Source organism: Dipodomys spectabilis, unplaced genomic scaffold (assembly GCF_019054845.1).
Source record: "Dipodomys spectabilis isolate Male_0828 unplaced genomic scaffold, ASM1905484v1 ptg000289l, whole genome shotgun sequence".
NCBI classification, from domain to species: Eukaryota; Metazoa; Chordata; class Mammalia; order Rodentia; family Heteromyidae; genus Dipodomys; species Dipodomys spectabilis.
In genome coordinates this window covers 4,474,750-4,495,687 of record NW_024870966.1, presented here as the reverse complement: position 1 = coordinate 4,495,687, position 20,938 = coordinate 4,474,750, and the positions used below count along the sequence as shown (strand labels likewise).

The 20,938-nt window shown below is 45.8% G+C and overlaps 1 protein-coding gene across 1 annotated transcript in view; it reads left to right on the top strand.

The window, feature by feature from the left end:
* The window catches only part of Cpxm2 (carboxypeptidase X, M14 family member 2), a 108,716-nt gene that overhangs the window by 68,629 nt on the left and 19,149 nt on the right, over nucleotides 1–20,938 (top strand). The window contains exons 7-9 of the mRNA XM_042701452.1: nucleotides 10,615–10,703; nucleotides 18,932–19,055; nucleotides 20,201–20,397. Coding sequence (XP_042557386.1) covers nucleotides 10,615–10,703; nucleotides 18,932–19,055; nucleotides 20,201–20,397 — 410 coding nt within the window. The remainder of the gene's footprint in view (nucleotides 1–10,614; nucleotides 10,704–18,931; nucleotides 19,056–20,200; nucleotides 20,398–20,938) is intronic.

The window sequence follows — 20,938 nt, the reverse complement described above, 5'->3', positions numbered from 1 at the left end:
TGCTAGTTTGCAAAACGATAAAGCCCTGGAGATGGATGGATGTGGGTAGCAGCATACTATGAATGTGCTGCATGCTACTTCCTACACTTAAGAGGTAGTTCAGATGATAAATATTATTTTACCACAGCTAAGAAGAAGATATTAAATTCAGTTTAATATTATTAATATTATTTTCAGTGCTAGTGCTAGGGCTTAAACTTGGGGCCTGGGTGCTTTGCCTTAGTTTGCTCAAAGTTGATACTCTACCACTTGAGCCATGGCTCTACTTCCAACTTTTTGCTGGTTAAGATGAGAGTGTCATGGACTTTCCTGCCTAGGCTGGCTTCAAACCTTGATCCTCAGATCTCAGCTTCATAACTAGCTTGGATTTATATGTACAAGTCCAGCTTATTAATATTCATTTCAAAAGCAAAAGAAATTCCCTTCCCGAAACTGAATGATTGTGTCTAGTTTGGACTGAAGGTCTGCACTTAGACTTGGAAATGAAGAGTTCAAGTTAAGACAAATACCGGCTGACTTCTAGATCACAGTCTTGGTGGATTTTAGGTATTTCCCCATGCTCCACTACATACTGCCAGGGTTTTAAAAGGACCTGGTGAGCTTTGCACCACTTCCTCGTGAGGCTCATGGGGTAATGGGTAGTGCTTCGAGTCCCAGGTACCTTGTAACCTTTAGTACTGGAGGATAGAGGTTGGCACCACCACTAGCTGCCCAGTGGCTTCTGTTGGTGATGTGGAATTTAGACCCTCTGTGGGGAGCTCAGCACTTAGGTGTCCTGGGTTTTCGGATTCGACTCGGAACCCCATGGTGAGCTATATGGAGGGCTTTCAGGTATGGAGGAGTGGCTACAGGGAGAGTGCCCAAGTCATCCCTCTTGGTTCACCAGGGTCAGTTGGAATTCTGTCTGTCCTTTCTCCAATCTGGACTTCCTCCCAGCCCATGCTTCTTTGCGAGTCACTGGAAAATTATTTTAATGGTGAAACTACTTCTGTCTGGCTGAGCTGTGATAATATTTCGGCCAACCTTCTTCTTCCATTAATATGTATAAAGTGGGGAAGTTTTGGCTGCTGCTCTGTGGGAGCATCATAGGTGCAAAGACTTTTACGTCAATCTGTTCACTTTGCTACTGTTCTCTTTTCTTTACCTTTTGACCACTAGTCTCTTGTGCTAAGGAGCTGGTCACTAATTTGGGCTTCTGAGAAGTTCTGAATTAGAGGGTGACATGAAGTGGCCCACGGTCTACCCCTCATTTCAGGCTCAACCTTTTTTTTTTTTTGATGAGCACTGAAGAGCTCATGGGAATTCTGTGCACAGATCCAGCCCCTGTATCCTCACTGGTTGCCAAGGGTTTAAAGAAGAGATGACTTCCTTTGGGGGAAAGAAAGAGTGTGAGATTTGGCTTAGCTTAGGCCTGGATTCAAATGCTCCTTGGCAACTGGAAATATCCCTCGCTCTCTTTTCTTCCTCCATACAGTCGAGGTCAGACCTTTCCTGTGAAGTTGTGACAAACTCCTTCAACTCCTCAGGCCACCGTTTTGTCAAACAATCAAATAAAGCTAAAGAAGCCCTCATTACCACCTTGTAGAAACTCCAGACTCTCGCTAGGATGTCCAGCACTTCCTGGTCTGCCTGGCTGCTTCTACCTTTGCTTCTCCTCCTTCCTCACAGCTTTGCTGGTGATCACCTTGGACCATTGCTGCCTGGTACTCTGGATTCTAAACAGAAGTCTCACTGAGGCTGACTTGCATGGGGGACTGGTCTGAGGAGGGCGAAGGCTTTGATCATAAGTGACATGAGACCCTATAGATGCAGTCGTCACCATTTGTCTTCCAGAAGTTCCTTGTTATCCCTGCAAAGGGACTCTATTGATTGCACTTTCCTCCTCAGACTGGCTCATACCACATTGCTTAGAATATCTTTTTACTACCCATCTCAGCCTACTGTTTCTGTTTCCTGTCTCTGTCTTTCTAATCTTTTGGGCTTTTGGATTGGGTCTGGTAGGTGTAGGTGTGTGGTAAGAGGGTTGCCTGTATTTTATTTTATTATTTTTTTTTCTGAGAACCTTGTGGCTCAATTTCACCAATTTTTTTTTATTTTTTTCTGGTGATTTTTTTATTGTGATTAAGTGATTACATAATTTCCCAAATTTCATAGTATTGTGGGATAATGATGCTCATTTAAAGTCACAAACTCATTCTAACTTTCCTGGAGCAAATTGTCTATCACGGTCTCTAACATAAAACGTTGTATACATATACACCATACATGTGATCAGCAGCATGGGGTTATTTAGTAGTGGTTCAACCAGATGAGTGGAAGTTCTTTGCTTCTTAAGTCCTGTTAATTTTGTCATATCACCTAACATTTTGGATTTAACATCCACTTATCAGGGAGACCATGTATCGTTTGTCTCTTTGCTCTTGGCTTACCTCGCTCAACATTATTTCTTCTAGCTCCATCCATTTCTCTGTAAATGCCATTATTTTGTCATTTCTAATGACTGTATAATATTCCATTGTGTATAGATACCACAATTTTTTGATCCATTCATCTGTGGTGGGGCATCTGGGTTGTTTCCATATCCTAGCTATTGTGAACAGTGCTGCAATAAACATGGAGGTGCATGTGTCCTTGTATATTGGTTCCTGTTGTTCAGGGTAGATGCCTAGAAGTGGTATGACTGGGTCATAAGGGAGGTCAATATTTAGCTTTCTGAGGACCCTCCAGACTGCTTTCCAAAGTGGTTGTATAAGTGTACATTCCCACCAGCAGTGTAATAGGGTTCCTCTTTCTCTGCATCCCTTCCAGCATTTGTCATTGGCTGACTTGTGGATGTGGTACATTCTGACTGGGGTAAGGTGGTATCTCAGGGTTGTCTTTATTTGCATTTCCTTCACAACCAGGGATGGTGAACATTTCCCCATGTGTTTTGTTGCCATTTTTATTTCTTCATCTGAGAAGTCCCTCTTTAGTTCCCTTGCCTATTTAGTAATTGGTTTGTTAGGTTTGGAAGGGATTAGTTTCTTGAGTTCCCTGTATATACTGGATATTAACCCCTTGTCTGATATATTGCTGGTAAATATTTTTTTCCCAATTAGTTGGTTGTCTTTCTAGCTTGGTTGCGATAGCTTTAGCTATCAGAAGCTTTTTATTTTAAGGTAGTCCCATTTGTCGAATCTCTCTCCAATTTGTTGTGACCCTGGGACTCGGTTCAGGAAGTTCCTTCCTGTGCCTATAACTGTATTTTATTTTTAAACAAAGACATGAACTACCTTCTTTCTTTCTTACCCCAGCTAGCTGGCAACTTGCTTTGCAATACCATGAATCCCCGCGTAAGGGCTCTGGTGCTCCCCCAGGGATGCAGATGGACTGCTCTTACTTTTATTTATAGTTTTATTTTATTACTTTATTTTTTGTTCCAATCCTGGGGCTTAAACTGGGCCCTGTCTCTGAGCTTTTTTGCTCAAGGCTAGATCTCTAACCACATGAGCCACAGCTCCACTTCTGGCTTTTGGGTGGTTAATTGGACATTCCTGCCTAGGCTCGCTTTGAATCGTGATTCTCACATCTTAGCCTCCCGAATAGCTAGGATTATAGGCGTGAGCCATGAGTGTCCAGTTCATTTGTATTTTTATCTTCACAGCTTTCCCATTTCTGATGCACAGACATAGTGAAGAGTGGGTGTAACCACTCATAGGGGGCTCCTATGGGTTTTTGCTCAGGCAATTTCACTTTTCCTCTCTCTCCTTCTTACACTGTCCTTGGTTGGTTTAAACATTTTTGTCTGGTGACAGATCCCTACTTTTAGTCACCATATTCCATGGGTGGGGGTGGGTGAGTTTCCCTTTGCATCCCCATGAACTCTGCCCTGGTTTGGCTTTCTGGCTTGTGTTTGTGTGACTGAACCTCTCCAGCAGTAGAAATCTGGGGCTTCCCTCTCAGGCTCCCCCCATATGGATGAAGGGGCAGGTCCCATGGCAGTCACAGAGTTCCCTCCTGACTCATGTCAAACTCTGGGCCTGGGTTTAGCTACTTCAGCAAGAAGCCCACCTCCGCTTGTAGAAGCAGCTCAGCCTAGAAAGATGAAGGTCCTTTCTCAGTATAATTTGGTATAAAGCTAGCCATGATTGTACAAGGCTGAATAATGTTCCCCCAAAATTCATATCTGACAAAAAACTTTGAGTGTGACCTTCTTTTGAAATAGGGTACTTGCAGATATAGTCAGAGGCTAGCTTTGTGGTAGGCAAAGAAGCCCTGTTCTGGAATGCACCTCTCAAATCTGCCTCTGACCTGCGAGAACACTCAAGGTCAAGGTTTATTTTTTAATGGAGGCAAAATTCATATATCAGTTAACTGTTTTAAAGGGTATAGATCAATGTGATTGTTGAATAGTGACTACCAGAGTCTAGGAAGGATATTCATTGGGGTTAGGATGGACAGAGGCACTGGGTTTGATTGCTACATGCTACATGCTAGTGTGGAAATGGCTTACTGGGCTGTTTGGTGGCATGAAGTTCCAGATACTTGAAAGGCTAAGGCTGGATGAGGTAGGGAGATTGCTTGAACAAAGTAAGTCCCTCCTATCTTGAAAGTTTAAAAAGGAAACAAAACATAAAGTTAGCTAGGCACTGTGGGTGCATGCCTGTAATCCTAGCTACTTGGGAGGATCATAGAAAAGTTCACAAGGTCCCTTCTCAATCCATGTCTGGGTGTTAGGGCACATGCTGTCATTGTAGCTATGTGGGAGGCTGAGATTAAAAGTGTGGAGGTTCCAGCCCAGCCCAGGCAGAAAAGTATGTATGATTCGATTTCAGTAGAAGAAGCTGGGAATGGTAGCTCACACCTATCATGCCAGCCACAGGGGTGAGCAAATACTAGGAGAGTCACAGTCCTGGTAAGTACCTGTGTAGGAAGTGAGCATTGTCCAAAATAACCAGCACAGAAAAGGTCTGGAGGTATGGCTCAGTGATAGCTGTGTAAACATCAGTTCTTTTGCTTTTAGTGCCTTCTTTGTTTTTATTTTTGGTATTGGGAATTGAATATAGAGTTTCTTGCTTATTAGGTAGGTACTCTACCACATGCTTAGGTTTCCCTATCACACTAAATCCATTGGTAATCACTCATCACCTCCTCTGCCACCCTCTCCTCAACACACACACACACACACACACACACACACACACACACACACACACACACACACACACACACACCCCTCAGTCTCTGGATCTGCCTTCTGGGAATAAGCTTATCAAAACAACCACATGCTCATCCCTTTTATAACAGGAAATAAATACACTCCCCTCCCAGCTGGACGCCCACTTGTTCTAAGCAAGGTCACTGCTGACGAGCAGCCAACTGTAAAGCACAAGAGTCCGGGGATTCTGACATTGCCCTTGAATTTGCTGACAGGCTTTGATTTGGGACTGCTGCTGTTCTTTTCAGACTGCTCCTGTGCAGTGAATTGGTGCTAAGTTTGGGACTTGGGAGTGCCCTGCTGTGGCTGGTGTGAGTGATGGCACTGACCAGAGGAGGGTGGGGGATTCCTGTCTGCCAGGCCCCATTGAAGTCTTCCTGCCTTTCAGAATCTATCCTGGGCCCCTCCTTTTCCATCACTAGTTTTACTTTCTCTCCATCCTGAGCAGCTATGTCTGTGGTACTGTTGAATTGTTTGCTTGTCAGGTCTGGGTCAAGTCTACTTGAGCTTCTGGAAGTCATAGAGCACGTGCCTTAAGCTCAAGAGAAAGCAGCTGGGTCTCTCTCTTTGTCTCTATCTTTCTCATAGGTCCTTATCTTTTTCTCCATCTCTTATCTCTCTTATATAGTCCTGGACCAGAAGATAAAGGCAAGCACATAGTCTTCTCCTACTTGAGTTGAAGTGTTTATAGACATGTTTCAAGGAAGAAACATGAAGAAGCATGAACCCTAAGGAGCCCTTGTACTTGGAGATGTGTGTTGTAATGTGAATCCAATCAGCAAGATACAAAGAAGCTACATTTTGAGAGGTTGAATTGTGAGGCTCTATTAGAAAGCCAATGACTGTAAGTGGATTCTTATCCCAAAGACCTGCAGCCCTGAGAATACACTTAACACCATCAGAAAACTGAGCCATCAGAGCCAGAGAGAAAAGAAAGGGCATAAAAACAATAAAACAATCCAGGGCTGGGAAGGTGGCTCAGTGGTAGAGCGCTTGCCTTGCAAGCCTGAGGCCCTGGGTTCGATTCCTCAGCACCATATAAGCAAAAAAGAAAAAAGCCGGAAAGTGGCGCTGTGGCTCAAGTGGTAGAGTGCTAGCCTTGAGCTGAAGAGCTGAGGGACAGCGCCCAGGCCCAGAGTTCAGGCCCCACAACCGGACCCAAAAAAAAAAAAAACCAATCCAGATCAGCTCCAATGGAGTGCTGAAGTGGGACATCAGAACGTTTTGGGTAGTTTAACAAAAGGAGTAGGTTAGAAACTCATTTTAGGTGCCACATCTGGAGGAGTTTGTCTATCCCTCTAACTAAGGCATTCCTAAACCATCAGCTGGCTTCTAGTATAGGATGTTTAAGACTAACTTTTAGGAAAATGGAGGAGAAAGAAAAGAAACAGGCCGGACTCAATCTTCCACAAGTGAGGACTGTTTATTGAAGAACAGTGAGGGGCAGCAACCTTCCTATGGTATCAGGGGTTGTGTAAGGAGGTGGGGTTGGAGTTGGGCTTTTATGGGATCCGAGCAAGGAGACAGAGGTTATCAACACGGCTGTTGGGGCTGGGTAGGTGGGGAGTTTCAGTTAGGCCCACAGGGGAATGTTTGAGGCCAGGCTTAGGTTGGATTGCCCTGCCTGCACATCGAGTATGTCTGCGCATACCTGTGGTTTAACCTGGAATCTGCATGCACCTGGGGTAATAGGGTGGGGGCCAATCCTTCAGAGTCCATCTTTAGATACATAAGAAGATTGGGCCAAGAGGGGAGAGGTAGGTAAGTCCTCTACTAACCACATGGGAAGAGGCTGGAGACAAACTCATCCAAGCTCCGCTGTGATAATAAAGGCTCATAGACCAAACAGGTCAAGGATTTCTTTCGAATTAGCTTTCAAAACATTTAGCTAATGTAAATGAAAACTCAAGGACTGGGATTGACTTTGCCTGAAAGCAAGGGTAGGGCTATATCTCAATGCCACGTTGTTGGGGTCAGGGTGCCATCTGAGTGACTCCAGCAGAGACAGACTCCCTTAGAGCTCTGGGAGCTCTGGGAGCAGAGTCACTCAAAGGCCAGAGTAGGTCCTGGGATTATCTCTGAGCCTGTGACTGTGGCTAGGGCAGCTGTATTCATTGGCTGGACCTGAGTCTTTTGTTCACACCTGTTCATGTCTCTCAAGGAAGCTCCACCGAATCACATGCGATAGGTTCTCCACTGGACAGATTCTTTCTTCACAGAATTCTAAGCTGGATTCACAGCTTCCCTGGCTGATTGTCTCTGTCTGTGCTTCAGACTCACTTCTTACTTCTCTACCCACCACGTGGGGCTTCAAATAGATTCTTGGTAAAACCTTGTCCAATCAGAGTAAAGGGACAAGTAAAGAGATTCTTGTTCAAAATAGGTAAGACTGAAAGTTGTGGAAGGTATCCATGGATTTGAATCAATCCTGGAGCTCATACCCCCAACCTTTCAGCCCGTTGATTTCACTTAGAAAAAGAAGAATATTACCAAATGTAGAGCTCTTCTGCATTTAGGGCTCTGAGCTTTCCATCCATCCTTTCTCATAACCTTGGAGGCATAACTCATGTTTGAAAACAAAGGGGGCTTTTAAGTCCTTTGGAAAGATGCCCCTGTACTGGGGGCAGGGTTGTTGAATAGCTCCCAGAAAACAGTACCTGGGTAAGTTCAATGTAAATGAAGGCAAAGAAATTTTTTTTGAAGTTTTACCTTTGCTTTGAAATCTGTAGCTTTTGGAAATCAAAGAGAAATCAATGTTAGCACATTCGTCAAAGGAAGGTGCCTGAAACACAATTGGGGCAGAGGTCTGGATTCTTTTGCTTTCTTGCTTGGACAGAATGCCAGTTTACCTCTCTCTCTCCAGTTGTTCTGCCCAATGACAGTTCCTTGTTTCTGGAACACCTTTGGTGAGATTAAAGTGGCATGCTCAGTTTTTGGTCCCCATGTGGTCCCTCACTTCTTGCATGCAGCCTTGGTTCTCAGGAGAAAGCCTGTCTCAAGCAGCACGCATCAGACTTGGCTGAATGGGACGTGTGGAGCAGGTATCCTGCCTCTGCTGGGCTGGCGTTGTACAAAGTGCTCTCAGACAGCGCTTCTCAAATGTCAGCTGGGATTCAGATTCCATAGGGTTGGGCTGGGCCTAACAGTCAAGGCTGCTAGTCCAGGGGTCCCATTTCAGCAGCAACAGATCAGGCCACACTGCTCCAGACATCCCAGCCTGTGGACTCTGACCTTTCTGCTACTCAGTACAGCATCTGAGTCCAGAATGAGCCCTCAAGCCACTGGGATCAGCAGAGGCTGCTGTGGCCCCCATAGTTCCCACAGTTCCTAGGTGGCATCATGTGTTCTGCTCAGTGGGGACAGGGGGCACTGTGTTGGCCAGGACTTGTGACTGCATCCTCCAGGCAAAGACATTGGTAGGCTGAGGAGTCTGTGCTCTTTGCCACTCTTGGTCAGATTGAAGTACAGAAACTGAATCTAACCAGTGCCATCTTGGCCACGTGGTGGAATTGGGTTTAATGGGCGCCATCTTGTCTTCATGGTAGAGGCAGGGAAGTTCCACCCCCAGGTGATGGGCATGCTTGAGTTCCTAGAGGCCGGGGCAGGCACTTGGACAATAGGTTACTGGACCTGTCAGTCTTATGCTCTGAACTCGTGAGACTCGAGTTTCCTGTGACCCTGCCCCCTGACGCTGACCATATTTAACCTCAGGCCTGCTAGGTGCCATTATGCTATTCCTGTGTCTCATGTCTCCTGGCTGCCCTCCGGTCACCATGGTGTCCTACGTCAGCTCTCCATTGGGGTTGATCTAGTTTGTTGGTATTGTTTTTCTGCTCTTTCTTTCCTCTCCTGCTCTCATGGCTCAGTTTTCTAACAGTGTTAAGTGTATTGGAGAGGCTGCAAGGTCTTTGCGGCAGGAATCCACCTTCAGTTGTGGGCTTTCCAATAAAGACTCCTGATTCGACCTCTGAAAATGTGGCTTTTCTGTTTCTTGTGTCTGAGTTCTAGTACTACAAGATGAACCTCAGTCTAGATGGAAGATCCCTTCTGACAGCATCCTCCTTCTTCATCCCTTGTCCCTTCCCTTCTTCCGTACGTACTTGTTCTGTGATCACACACACAGCCTAAGCTCACAGGAGTTAAGGGGAAACGATCATTTGTGTGGAGGGGAATCTAGGGAGAGCAGGCTTGTCTCCCCCATGCTGGGCACCCTCAGGGGTCTGTTCACACACTCTGATGAATGCTGTGTTAGTCAGACTTTCATCACTGTGACAAGATATCTGCCAGAAACAACTTAAAGGTGGGATTACTTGTTTTGTCTCACCATTTCAGTGGTTTTGATTCGGGGTCTTTGGATCCACTGATCCTGAACCCCTGTGTGCTGAGGGAGAACCTTATGGCAGCAGAAGCGTGTAGAGCACTCACCTTCTAGTAGACCCGAAGCAGAAGCCAAGAGGGGAGAGAAGGGGAGCCCAGGTTTAACATGGTCAGAGGCTCACTCTCAGCGAACTACTTCCTCCAGCTAGGACCCACTGCCAAAGTTCCACCACCTCCCAAAAGAGCAGCACAGCTGGGGAGTAAGTGTTTATAGCACACAGTTTGGAACATTTCATATTCAAACCATAATAGGTACTTCTGTTCCCATGGCAGAGACCCACTGGCATCCCTATCATGGGGATGTTTCATGTTGGTGAGCAGAAATCCTGAGGCAGGCCAGGAGCTCTTGACAGCCTTGGGTTTCCCTGTCTCTGCTCCAGGTCACCATAGCACTGAGGTTATCCTGAGGCTAGTGGGCCATGCTCCAACTGGGGACTGATTGTCACTCTCTCCTCCTTACCAAAGCACCTTCCTTTAACCAGGAGCAGCTGGAGCAGTTCTGGGAGTGCTGTGCTCTGTCTGGTTGGCTCCATCCAGCAGCTGGGAACCTGCACATTTCTGAGAGTGGGAGAAGATTCCCCCTTCAATTCGGTTAGGAGGATGAAAGGGAAAGCATCTGGGGTCAGAGGTTAATAGTGTCCCTATACTTCCTAAGTCCCACATTACTGGTTTTCCAGGTCTATGAGACATCTGTCTAATGCTCATCATAACTTCACAAGGAAGGTCTAGCTTTTCCCCCTATTTTCAGGAGAAGAATGAAGGCAAAGCCTGCTCAAGTGACTTTCCCAAAGTCACGCAGCACAAATCAGAAAACAGAGAGTTGAGCCTTGGTACTGTTTGCACACACTCTTAACCACTGTGTAGTTCTGTGTAGTTCCCATGTGGCTCTTTGCAGCTCGGTTCTCTCACTTTTGAGCTGGAGATGGTGCTATGTTGGGAACCCTTGGCCCTCACCTTGGTTCCCACCTCAGACCTTGAACTGAGATGTAACAAGTAACAGAACGATGCAAGCAAATTCAAAACCATCTTTCTGTCCCCAGATCCTAATAACTATTATCACCGACGCAATGAGATGACCACCACTGATGACCTGGATTTTAAACATCACAACTACAAGGAAATGCGCCAGGTAAGACCAGAGCATGTGGACTTGGATCAGGAATTTGTCAAAAAAGAGCAGAGGATGTGCCTATGCCTGTACACACTGTGTGTGTGTGTGTGTGTGTGTGTGTGTGTGTGTGTGTGTGTGTGTGTGTGTGTGTGTGTGTGTGTTAAAGAAATTAGGGGTTAGGAGATGGGTCCAAGTGACTCATACCTATAATCCTAGTAACTCAGGAGGCTTAGATCTGAGGATCATAGTTCAAAGCCAGCCTGGGCAGGAAAACCTGTGAGACTCATTGCCAGTTAACCAGCAAAAAAAGCAAAAGCTGGAAGTGGAGATGTGGCTCAAGGGGTAGAGTAAAATAGCCTTAGTGAAACAGGTAAGGATCAATGCCCAGGCCCTGAGTTCAAGCCACAGGACCAACAGAAAAGAAAAGGAAAAGAAAGAAAGAAAGAAAGAAAGAAAGAAAGAAAGAAAGAAAGAAAGAAAGAAAGAAAGAAAGAAAGAAAGGAAGGAAGGAAGGAAGGAAGGAAGGAAGGAAGGAAGAAAGAAAGAAAGAAAGAAAGAAAGAAAGAAAGAAAAGGAAGGAAGGAAGGAAGGAAAGAAGGAAGGAAGGAAGGAAGGAAGGAAGGAAGGAAGGAAGGAAGGAAAGAAGAAAGGAATTAGAATGGTATGGAGGAGACAAGAATGCAAGAATCTGAAGGTCATTGTGGTCAGATGAAGGTATACTGAAAACACTTGGCTGAAGGCTGAGGTATCTCTTTAAGTTTCTGGTGACCAGAGAAAGGGTCCCTTGCTAAAAAATGGGTACAGGATTTAGCTACAGAATTTTCACACTTAACCATACTCTAGTTCCTAAAACCACTGTGTTCAAGTAAGATCGTGGATTGAAGGCTGTTAGTCTTATGTGAGTCACAGGAGAGAATGGATGGGTAACTCTTATCAATGGTAGTAAAAGAGCTTGCTTACAGGCCTGGCTGCTTTGTGCAGCTATTAACCTCCACGAATGCATTCAGTTCTCCTGAGAGAACTGGACCTGTTGTTTCTTACGCATGAAAAAAAATGAATCACAAAGACACAATCTCACATAACCCCTTGATATTCAGATCCTTCAGTCTCAGCCTTGGTTGACACCTGGGAATGTTTGTTCAAACACAGATTCTTAAGCCCACTTCAGACCAAGTGAAGCAGAGTCTTGAGGAGAAGGGCTGAGGACTTCAGTTTCTAAAAGCTCTTTGTATGCCTCTGTGCAACCTCACACCTTCTGGCTGATGCGTTTATAATCCTGAGTGTAGCTAGATGCTTTTATGATTCTGAATACAGCTAGATAACCAGTTGGTCTTTACCCAGATTGAAACCCAGACCTAGTAATTCTGAGCTGTGGCAGCCTGTGTATGCTGACTACAGAAGGAGGCAGGGCCTCCCTGCTGTGGGAGCAAGTTACAAGGGCAGCCCCTAGGCTAAGTCCATTGCTTCAGAAATCCTGTCCCACTGTTCCCTTAGCAAATGGTGGGAAGAATGAGAAGCTGTGGGCAAATGAAAATGCCCTGGATATCCAAGAATCTGTAGAGCCAGCACAAATAGAAATACCTTCACAAATCATTATGGAACAAGGGTTTACCAAAGGCCGTTGGTGAAGGCTTGTCAGTACTGCAAGTGGCAGCCAGCAGTCCATGCAAACCCAGGAGAAGTTTCTGGGGTGGGAGCCGTTAGACTGAGCCCCATTCTGCAGAATGAGCATGCCTGGCTTGTCTCCATGTCATTTAACTTGAGATCCTCACTCGCAGCTTCTAGACACCTGTCAGCACAGACGTGGAGGTGGGATGTGCTAAAAAGCTCCTCTTGCTGTCTTGCTCTTCAGAAACCAAGATAATGTGCTTGGACTTGAGGTCTGTGACTCACGCCTGCTGCTCTGCTCTCTCAGGGTATTTATACAGCTCTGCCCACCACTCCATCTTAGGCGATGCTGATGGGGGAGAGCTAGCCGTGCTTGCTGGCTATCTCAGGACCTTGTGTTGAGCCCAGAAATGAGACAGATAGCAACTCAGCTGATGTAATTAATGTCAAAATTAATAAGCCCAAGTACACATAAAGAGAGCTAATGAAGAAGATCTGGGGGCTGAGGCCTTAGAAAGTCATTGCACGTGGCGAGCTGGGGTTCTAAGGAGAGCTGGCCAAGTTTATATCATACATGAGGCAGTTCTTTTTTTTGGTTGATTGTGGGGCTTGAACTCTGGACTTGGGCGCTGTCCCTGCGCTCTTCAGCTCAAGGCGAACACTCTACCACTTGAGTCACAGTGCCACTTCCGGTTTTCTAGTGGTTTTATTGGAGATAAGAATCTCACGGACTTTCCTGCCCAGGCTGGCTTTGAAGCGTGATCCTCAGATCTCAGCCTCCTGAGTAGCTAGTATTACAGGTTTGAGACACTGACGCCCGGCTTACATGAGGCAGTTCTAATAACTGTGGCTTGGTGTTGGATGTCAGAGCCAAGAGAACCTGGGATCACCCATGCAGCTAGCCCAGGGGAAACTGGACAGGTCCTCTGAAGAGGTTCCACTACTCTGCAGCACTCAGCTAGAAACTGCAAGGAAGTGTCTCTCAGCCTGATGAGTACTCATGGTAGAAGGGATTTGCTATTTGGATTTTTGGCTCTAGGGGATGTGAAAGAAGGCAGCATTTATAGCTGTTTCCATATAGGGAGTCTGCTAGGTTAGGTAGAAATCTTTCTACCTTAGGAAAGAATAACTGGTTGGTTGATGCTACTATTGAAAGAGACATTATCATAACAACACCAAATGAGAACCAGCAGTAGGAAGCAAGAAGAGAAGGTGGAAAAGCTTGTTATACTGTGAGAGAACTGGGTGGAAGCAGATGTGTCCAGGTCTGTGTCTGCTGGAAAAAGTGGGTCTGAGGGTCTGTGTGCTTCTTTGTGTGAGCAGAGCTGGTTTCTCTTCAGCACAGGGGAAAGGAAGTTTGGCAAGAGCTGCATTTGGGGTCCCCAAGAGAAGGATTTCCTTGGCCTGGGAAGAGTGAGGGGAAGGACATTTCCAAGACAGCTGGTTAGTCCTATGCCATGTGTTGGAGTGATTTGGGAAGAGAGAGGAGGCTGGCATGCCCCTGTGGTGCTTTTCAGGTTCAACTTAACTTTGATTTGGGACTGGATCCTAGATGCTCTGGAAGTTATGGTTTGGCTAATACCTGGGGCCCTGATGTAGGTAGACAGAAGTAAAGGAGCAAGGCAGGGATTGGAGGGCTGCTGGCTAGAGTGACTCATTTCTAGGCCAACTGGGACTAGCCAGCTATCTTGATGGACTGTGTAGGGGGCAGCTGCTGAGTTCCTATGTACCCCATGCGCAGCCCGACCCTGGGGTGGATGATGGTGGCACGAAGTCAGGGCAGCTTAGTCGGCTGGTGAGTCGATGTGCAAAAGTCCTGACCCACAGGTCATGTCCTGCTGTGACTCCCTCCCTTTGATCCTCCCTTTCTTTCTCCCTTCCTCTGGAAATCCTTTACCATTGGACCAAGAGCAGTGTTTGTTTTCCAGGCAAATGAGGAAAGAGGATAGAAGAGAACTCTTGGTCTGCTGCCTTCTTTTCTTCTATTCTTCTAAAACATTTTCATTCCCTGGACAAATGCTGTTGTGATGACATCAAATGCAATCCTGAAGGTCTAGAGGGAATTCCTCCTCCACTCTTCTTTGCAGTTCTATTTTCCATTTAGGTCTCAGTCTGCTTGTACTTTTGGCATCAAAATACCAGAGACTACGTAATAGATATACAATAGAAATTCATTCTCTTAATTTAGGAATCCAATGCCAAGGTAAAGGTGCCAGGAGATTTGGTATCTGGTGAGGGCTGCTTTCCAAGGTAATGCCTGCTTGCTTTCTGTGTCCTCACGTGGTGGAGAGTGAAGAACAAAATGCCCTAGCAAGCTTCCTCCAACTTCTTCATAAGGACAATGTTCCATTTATAGGGACAAAGGCCTGGAAATTAATCACTTCCTGTTAGGCCCTACACCTGTGTGCTCCAATTGAGCATTAGGTTCTAACGTAAACTCGAGTGGGAGCAGGGATTCATATATTCAAACTCTTGCTAGTTTCTTATGTTCATAAACTCCATCTGAGTTTGGTCAGAAGATAGTTACATCCTGGTCCCTCATCTCTCAGTTAACACTGGATCATCGACATTTTCCCTGCTGTCTTCATGATTATGTTCAGAATGTAGCAGCAAGGTTGATGAGTGGATGTGTCATAGTTTCTCAGCTTTCTTCCTGCTTAGAAGCACTTGGGCCTCTCCCAACTCTTAATGAATATGACAAACTAGGAAACATGCCACGTCAAGTGTCATCATGAGTGTCCTTTTACCATTCTACAGGAATAATTTCCTTCTGATATACTGCAGGAAACTGGAAAAAAAGAACTTCCTTATTCAATCTCCTCTGGTAGAAAAAGGAAGCAGGAAGTCTAGATTCCACAGACATTAGGATGGCATCGTGTATTCCCTCCTTAGTGTTGAAGAAACAAGTCTTGCAAACCTTCTAATACAGTACTTCTCAACTTATTTTCATATTACCATGCTAAGGAAGCTTTTGAGACTTTCTTCAATTCTTCTTCCCTTTATTTTATTCAATTTTAAAGAATAAGACTTTTCTGGTAGTGTTGGGCTTTGAAGAGTCTGAAAACATTGTGAGATTTAAGATTTTTATACCTGAAGGACCAATTTCCTTACCACTTTTTTTTTTTTGTCGGTCGTGGGGCTTGAACTCTGAGCCTTGGCGTTGTCCCTGAGCTCTTCAGCCCAAGGCAAATGCTCTCCCACTTGAGCCACAGTGCCACTTCTGGTTTTCTGGTGGTTACTTGGAGATAAGGGTCTCATGGACTTTCCTGCCCAGGCTGGCATTGAACTCAGCCTCCTGAGTAGCTAGGCATGAGCCACTGGTGCCTAGCTTCTTTACCACTCTTGAGAATACATGCCCTAGGCTATGATGAAAACTCTGTGCCTTGTGCTCTCTCTCTCTCTCTCTCTCTCTCTGTGACACACACACACACACACACACACACACACACACACACACCATCAAGGCTCATACAGCCATCTAGATTCCAGAAAAGAATATTTGTTTCCTTTAAGGAGTAACCAGTCTTATTCTCTTACAAGAAGGAGCTATTTAAATGGAGGAATCTGTTTCTAGTAATGCTCATGATTGCTTTGGTGGAAGAGCAGGGTGGATCACCCCTGACACCTTTCATGCTTCCTAGCATTGCAGAGCGCCACTGTGCAGAGAGAATTGCAGTGGTGATACCTAAAGATATTTCTTCAAATGCCCTTATTTCCATGAGGGAAAGATGCGTTTGATGCCGTAAAACAATGACATGCAGTTCATCTACAAACCCCCACTGCATCAATGCAGAGAGAGTAGAGCTGGGGTAAAATTACTACTACGATGGAAGATGAGACTGAGGAGAAGATTTTGATAATTTGTGAACCAAGATTCTTCTTCTGTCTGTGGCCGAGTGTGAATCCAGTATCGAAGGTCATGGTCTCCAATACTGGCAGCACATTGCTTCTGCAGATAATTGCAAAGGGAAGGAAGCTAATAGTGGACAGCCAAGCCCATGCTGAAAGTTCACATTCATTGCCTGGTTAGTGATGAACCACCTGGGTCTTGTGTCTGCTGAACTAGTGGTTGAATTGAACACCAGACAGTGGATCACCTGCCAATAAAAAACCTGCTCACATGGATTCTGGTAGCTAAGAATGAGTGGGCACCAGCAGAGATTAGTATCTGGGGCCTCAAAACAAGTGTGGCACAGCAGGTGAAATGACCAGCACAAATGTTGTGGTCAGCATTGGATTACTGCACCTTCTGGGACATATAGAGAGTTAGAAGAGCCTTATGAATCTGAAGTCCTAGCTCCATCTAGACAAGATGAGACTTAGGGAAGATTGCAATATCTCTTTGAGCCAAAGTCCCCATGTCCATAGAATGGGGCCAGCCTCTTCTCCCTTGTCTACTACACCTGCTAGTCATGACTGTGTGAGATTCAGCGGAGAGAGAATGCACTGCTACTTATCATGAGAACATTACTAGTGAAACAGTGCCTGAATCTTACTCAGTTGTGGCTCCAGTCACCCCGGTACCCCTGCAGTACTGATCCATTCTTTGATGGACGTGGAAGGCATAGTTCTTATTGTACACCATCTTGGATGTCTTGCAAACAACAGTCCTCAGTGGCCAGATTTGCTCACTTAAATATTATGGCTGCAAAACAAGTTATAAAATGAAGCACATTTTCTCCTAGGAGCCATGAGAGAATTAGACCTGTGTGCAGCCAATGGAGGCTGCGCTCCTTATAGGGGAGTCATAAATGCCAAGCTCTAGTAGTGAGAAGTCTTTCCATCTTTCCACCCCTTAAAGATATTCTTGAAACCCGCCCTTTCAGACAATCATAGAACCTCATGTTATGAGGGGTAATAACTGGGCTACCATAAATTCAGTCATAAATTCTTCAGACTACCAATTCTCCACTTCTAATAGATGGTAAGCTGCCGTAAAATGTGCATCAGGTTTGCTTTCAGTTCATTTTATGGATAATTTGCTACCCAAAATGTTTTGGAAGGTTGTTGGGCTGCATTCAGACCTGTGGTGTCTCTATGGGGATGTGTCCTTCTCTGTTTTCATAATCTCCATTCAGGCAATTCTGGCTCATCTCTCAGAAGGGCAAAGCCTTCCTGACAGGCATCTCTTGCCCATGCCCTGGTTGAGATGCCCTTCCTCTCTGCTCCTGAAGCACCTGAGATCCCACTTCTATTAACTTATGGTCCTAAAATTACTGCATGAAGACTCCAGCCTCCACCATGAATGTGGGCCTCCTCAGGTGCCCAGCAACGAGCAGGTCCTCAATAAACTTTGGACAGATGGGATTGTGAAACAAGTCTCATCTGGCAAATCGAAGGTTCTACAGCTGCCTCACAGGTACTTGTTCAGGAATGTGAGGTGAGACTGTCTCTGGGGAGAGGATGTGTCTAGAACTCTGTCCCCAGAGTGGCTTGTTCTCCTGTGATTGGTCAGCCTTTACTTCCTCCTCTGGCAGCTGGTATCATTTTTTTGCACTGAAGCTGTAGGTCTAACTGACTCGACAGGCAAAATCCAGACCATGGCACCTGTGCATTTCACTTCCGTGCTGCAGCCCAGTTTGCCTACCATTTAACCCTGGGATGTCTTCTACCATGTCTACCACATGCTGACCAGCTACAGCACGTGTGAACTGGCTGTTTCATGCCTCCCGTCTGCCCCACTGCCTGTTCCAGGAGAGCTGGAGCACCATCGGCCTCCTCAGCCTAATGGGGCAGATGTTCAGGAAGTTGTGAAGAAGTTGTTATGCATTATTCATTCATATTCAATAGTTAATTGGGCAAATGATAGCCAAAGGTATCTATTAGGAAAGCAGAACATCACAGTGAAAAAGTAATGACCCTATCTAGGGAGAGGACCAGAGAGTGAAACCACACCAGGGAGGTGACAGCCATACCCAGGGAGGTGACAACCACAGGGAGGTGATAATCACACCCAGGGGTTTGACAGCCACACACTGGGAGGTGACAGCCACATCCAGAGAGGTGATAACCTCACCTACAGTAATGACAACCACTCCAGGGAGGTGGCAACCATGCCTAAGGAGGTGACAACCATACCCAGGAAGTGACACCCACAACTGAAAAGGATATCGCAGTCTGCTGCAACTATCAGAACAGTACTGTAAACTTGGTGATGTATAACAGAAATTTCTTGCGTCTACAGTTTACAAGTCCAAGCTCAAGGTCCTGGAAGGCTTGGTATCTGGTGAGGCCTCAGTCTCTGGGGAAGGAGGCCAATAAGCTTTCTTGGGGCTCTTTTATAAGGGTGCTAATCCTGTTCATGAGTCCCACTGTGACCTACTCACTGCAGATGCCTTCACCTCTTCATCCTATTATAGCAGTGATGAGGTCTTGGTCTGCAGGTCTTAAGGGAAACCAGTATGTAGACCCCAGCTGGGATGCTGAGTGCAGGGCTGGGGTGGATCCCAGGGCAGGCGCTGGCAGGAAAGGTGGGCATTATCCCAGAGAAAGGAGGGTGTTCTAGTCAGAGGTGTCACAGCTGGGCTATGGGAAGATTGCTCTCAGAGGACTGTGGAGGTGGCTGTCCTCTTGGGAGTCCTGCTGTTTCTCTATGAGGCCACCTTTGCTGAAATCTTCTAATTCCTCTTGTCTTTCAGTTGATGAAGGTTGTGAACGAAATGTGTCCCAATATCACCAGAATTTACAACATTGGAAAAAGCCACCAGGGCCTAAAGCTGTATGCTGTGGAGATCTCTGACCACCCCGGGGAACATGAAGTTGGTGAGGAGCCACCCCTAGGATGGCGGTGGGTCCCCTTTCCTACCCCTCCCTGATGAGAGTGTTCACAGAGCCAGGCATTCACAGAGCTACGGGGCAATTCTTGTGTCCTGCAAGCAGAGGGTGTTGGTCCTGTGAACCTCTCATGTTAGGCACATTTATCCCAACCCACCAGCTTGGAGGTGTGGTCAACTCACACCCAGCATTGATGTAATCCCAGGGCTGAGTCTGTCAGCTACAGTAACAAAGTGCTTGAGACTGGGTCATGTGTTAGTAAAACAGATTTATTTCTAACAATTCTGGATGCTGGGCACTAGCAAATTAGGTGTCTAAGAGCTTGTTTTCGTATAACTCCTTCAGTGTGTCCTGACAGGACCAGAGGCAATTGGCAGAAGGGCTAACTAGTTTCCTCAGGCCTACACACACACACACACACACACACACACACACACACACACACACACACGTTTATAGTCACTCTCCAAAGACCCATTATTGAGTGGGCCTTGGTTCTAGCATATGAATTTGGGAAGGCCCTATATTAAACCATAGTATTGCTCTTAATAAGAATCTGAGCTTTGAGAGAGAAAATATTCAGATGGCTCCCTTTCCCAAATAATGTTATTTGTTGACTTGCCCTCCAGAACTACTTCCTGACTACATCAACTCATTTTTGGGTCCTTCTGAAACTTTACAGGAAGTTCTTTTAAGAAAAAGCAATCACTTTTCAAAAGAGAAAAATGCTTGTTTTGGCTCCTATGGAACTTGTAACCTTTAAACCCTGAGCTCTGGTTTGTTTTGTCTACCCATGGCTTGTCTCATCTAAGAGTTGTCTGTGCCTATTTGGGAATAAAGCAATTTTCCTTCCTTCCTTCCTTCCTTCCTTCCTTCCTTCCTTCCTTCCTTCCTTCCTTCCTTCCTTCCTTCCTTCCTTCCTTCCTTCCTTCCTTCCTTCCTTCCTTCCTTCCTTCCTTCCTTCCTTCCTTCCTTCCTTCCTTCCTTCCTTCCTTCCTTCCTTCCTTCCTTCCTTCCTTCCTTCCTTCCTTCCTTGTAGCAGAAAGTTACATCATCCAAGGCCTTGAATGGGCAGGCACCAGCATGTGGCTGTGAACCTGCTCACAGGAGCCCATGTTTCTGTCTCTGTCAAGGTGAGCCGGAGTTCCATTACATCGCTGGAGCCCATGGCAATGAGGTGTTGGGCCGTGAGCTGCTGTTACTGCTACTGCAGTTCCTGTGTCAGGAGTACCTGGCCCAGAACTCACGCATTGTGCGCCTGGTAGAAGAGACCCGGATCCATATCCTCCCCTCCCTCAATCCCGATGGCTACGAGAAGGCCTGCGAAGGGGTAAGGGCACCAAACAGCGGCCGGAAACCTCAATCCCGGGGCGTGCTCCCCAAGTTCATGGGAATTTTACCTTGGAGTCTTCTTCTGAGTGTTTCTTGCTAAGGCTCAGGCTTCCTCCAATGGTTTCTGAAAGGTGCAAAGGAGGAATTGAGCAACAGTGACTCTGAGAGAGGGCCACAAATGGGAGACGTCAACGTGAATAGTGATATTATTGCATATATTGAATGGCAATACTAGAGCACAATTAGCACCTTGCATTGGCTGATCCTCAAGATACGTGCCAGCCTTGGCTATTACCTTTCATCTCCTCATCAGTGCCCCAAGGATGGCAGAGCTTATTATTCTGAGATACTACTCACAGTGTACGTTCTAATTATCATAGGGAATTTGTATGCATCATAGTTATGTATGAAATATAATTAAGTGTATAGTTACATCTTGAGTCTAGTTTGTTTTGTATTATGTCATATGATATGCTGTAATGATATACCACCACAACTGGACAAATATGTCCATCATGGTCCCTTTGGAATGCAAGTTT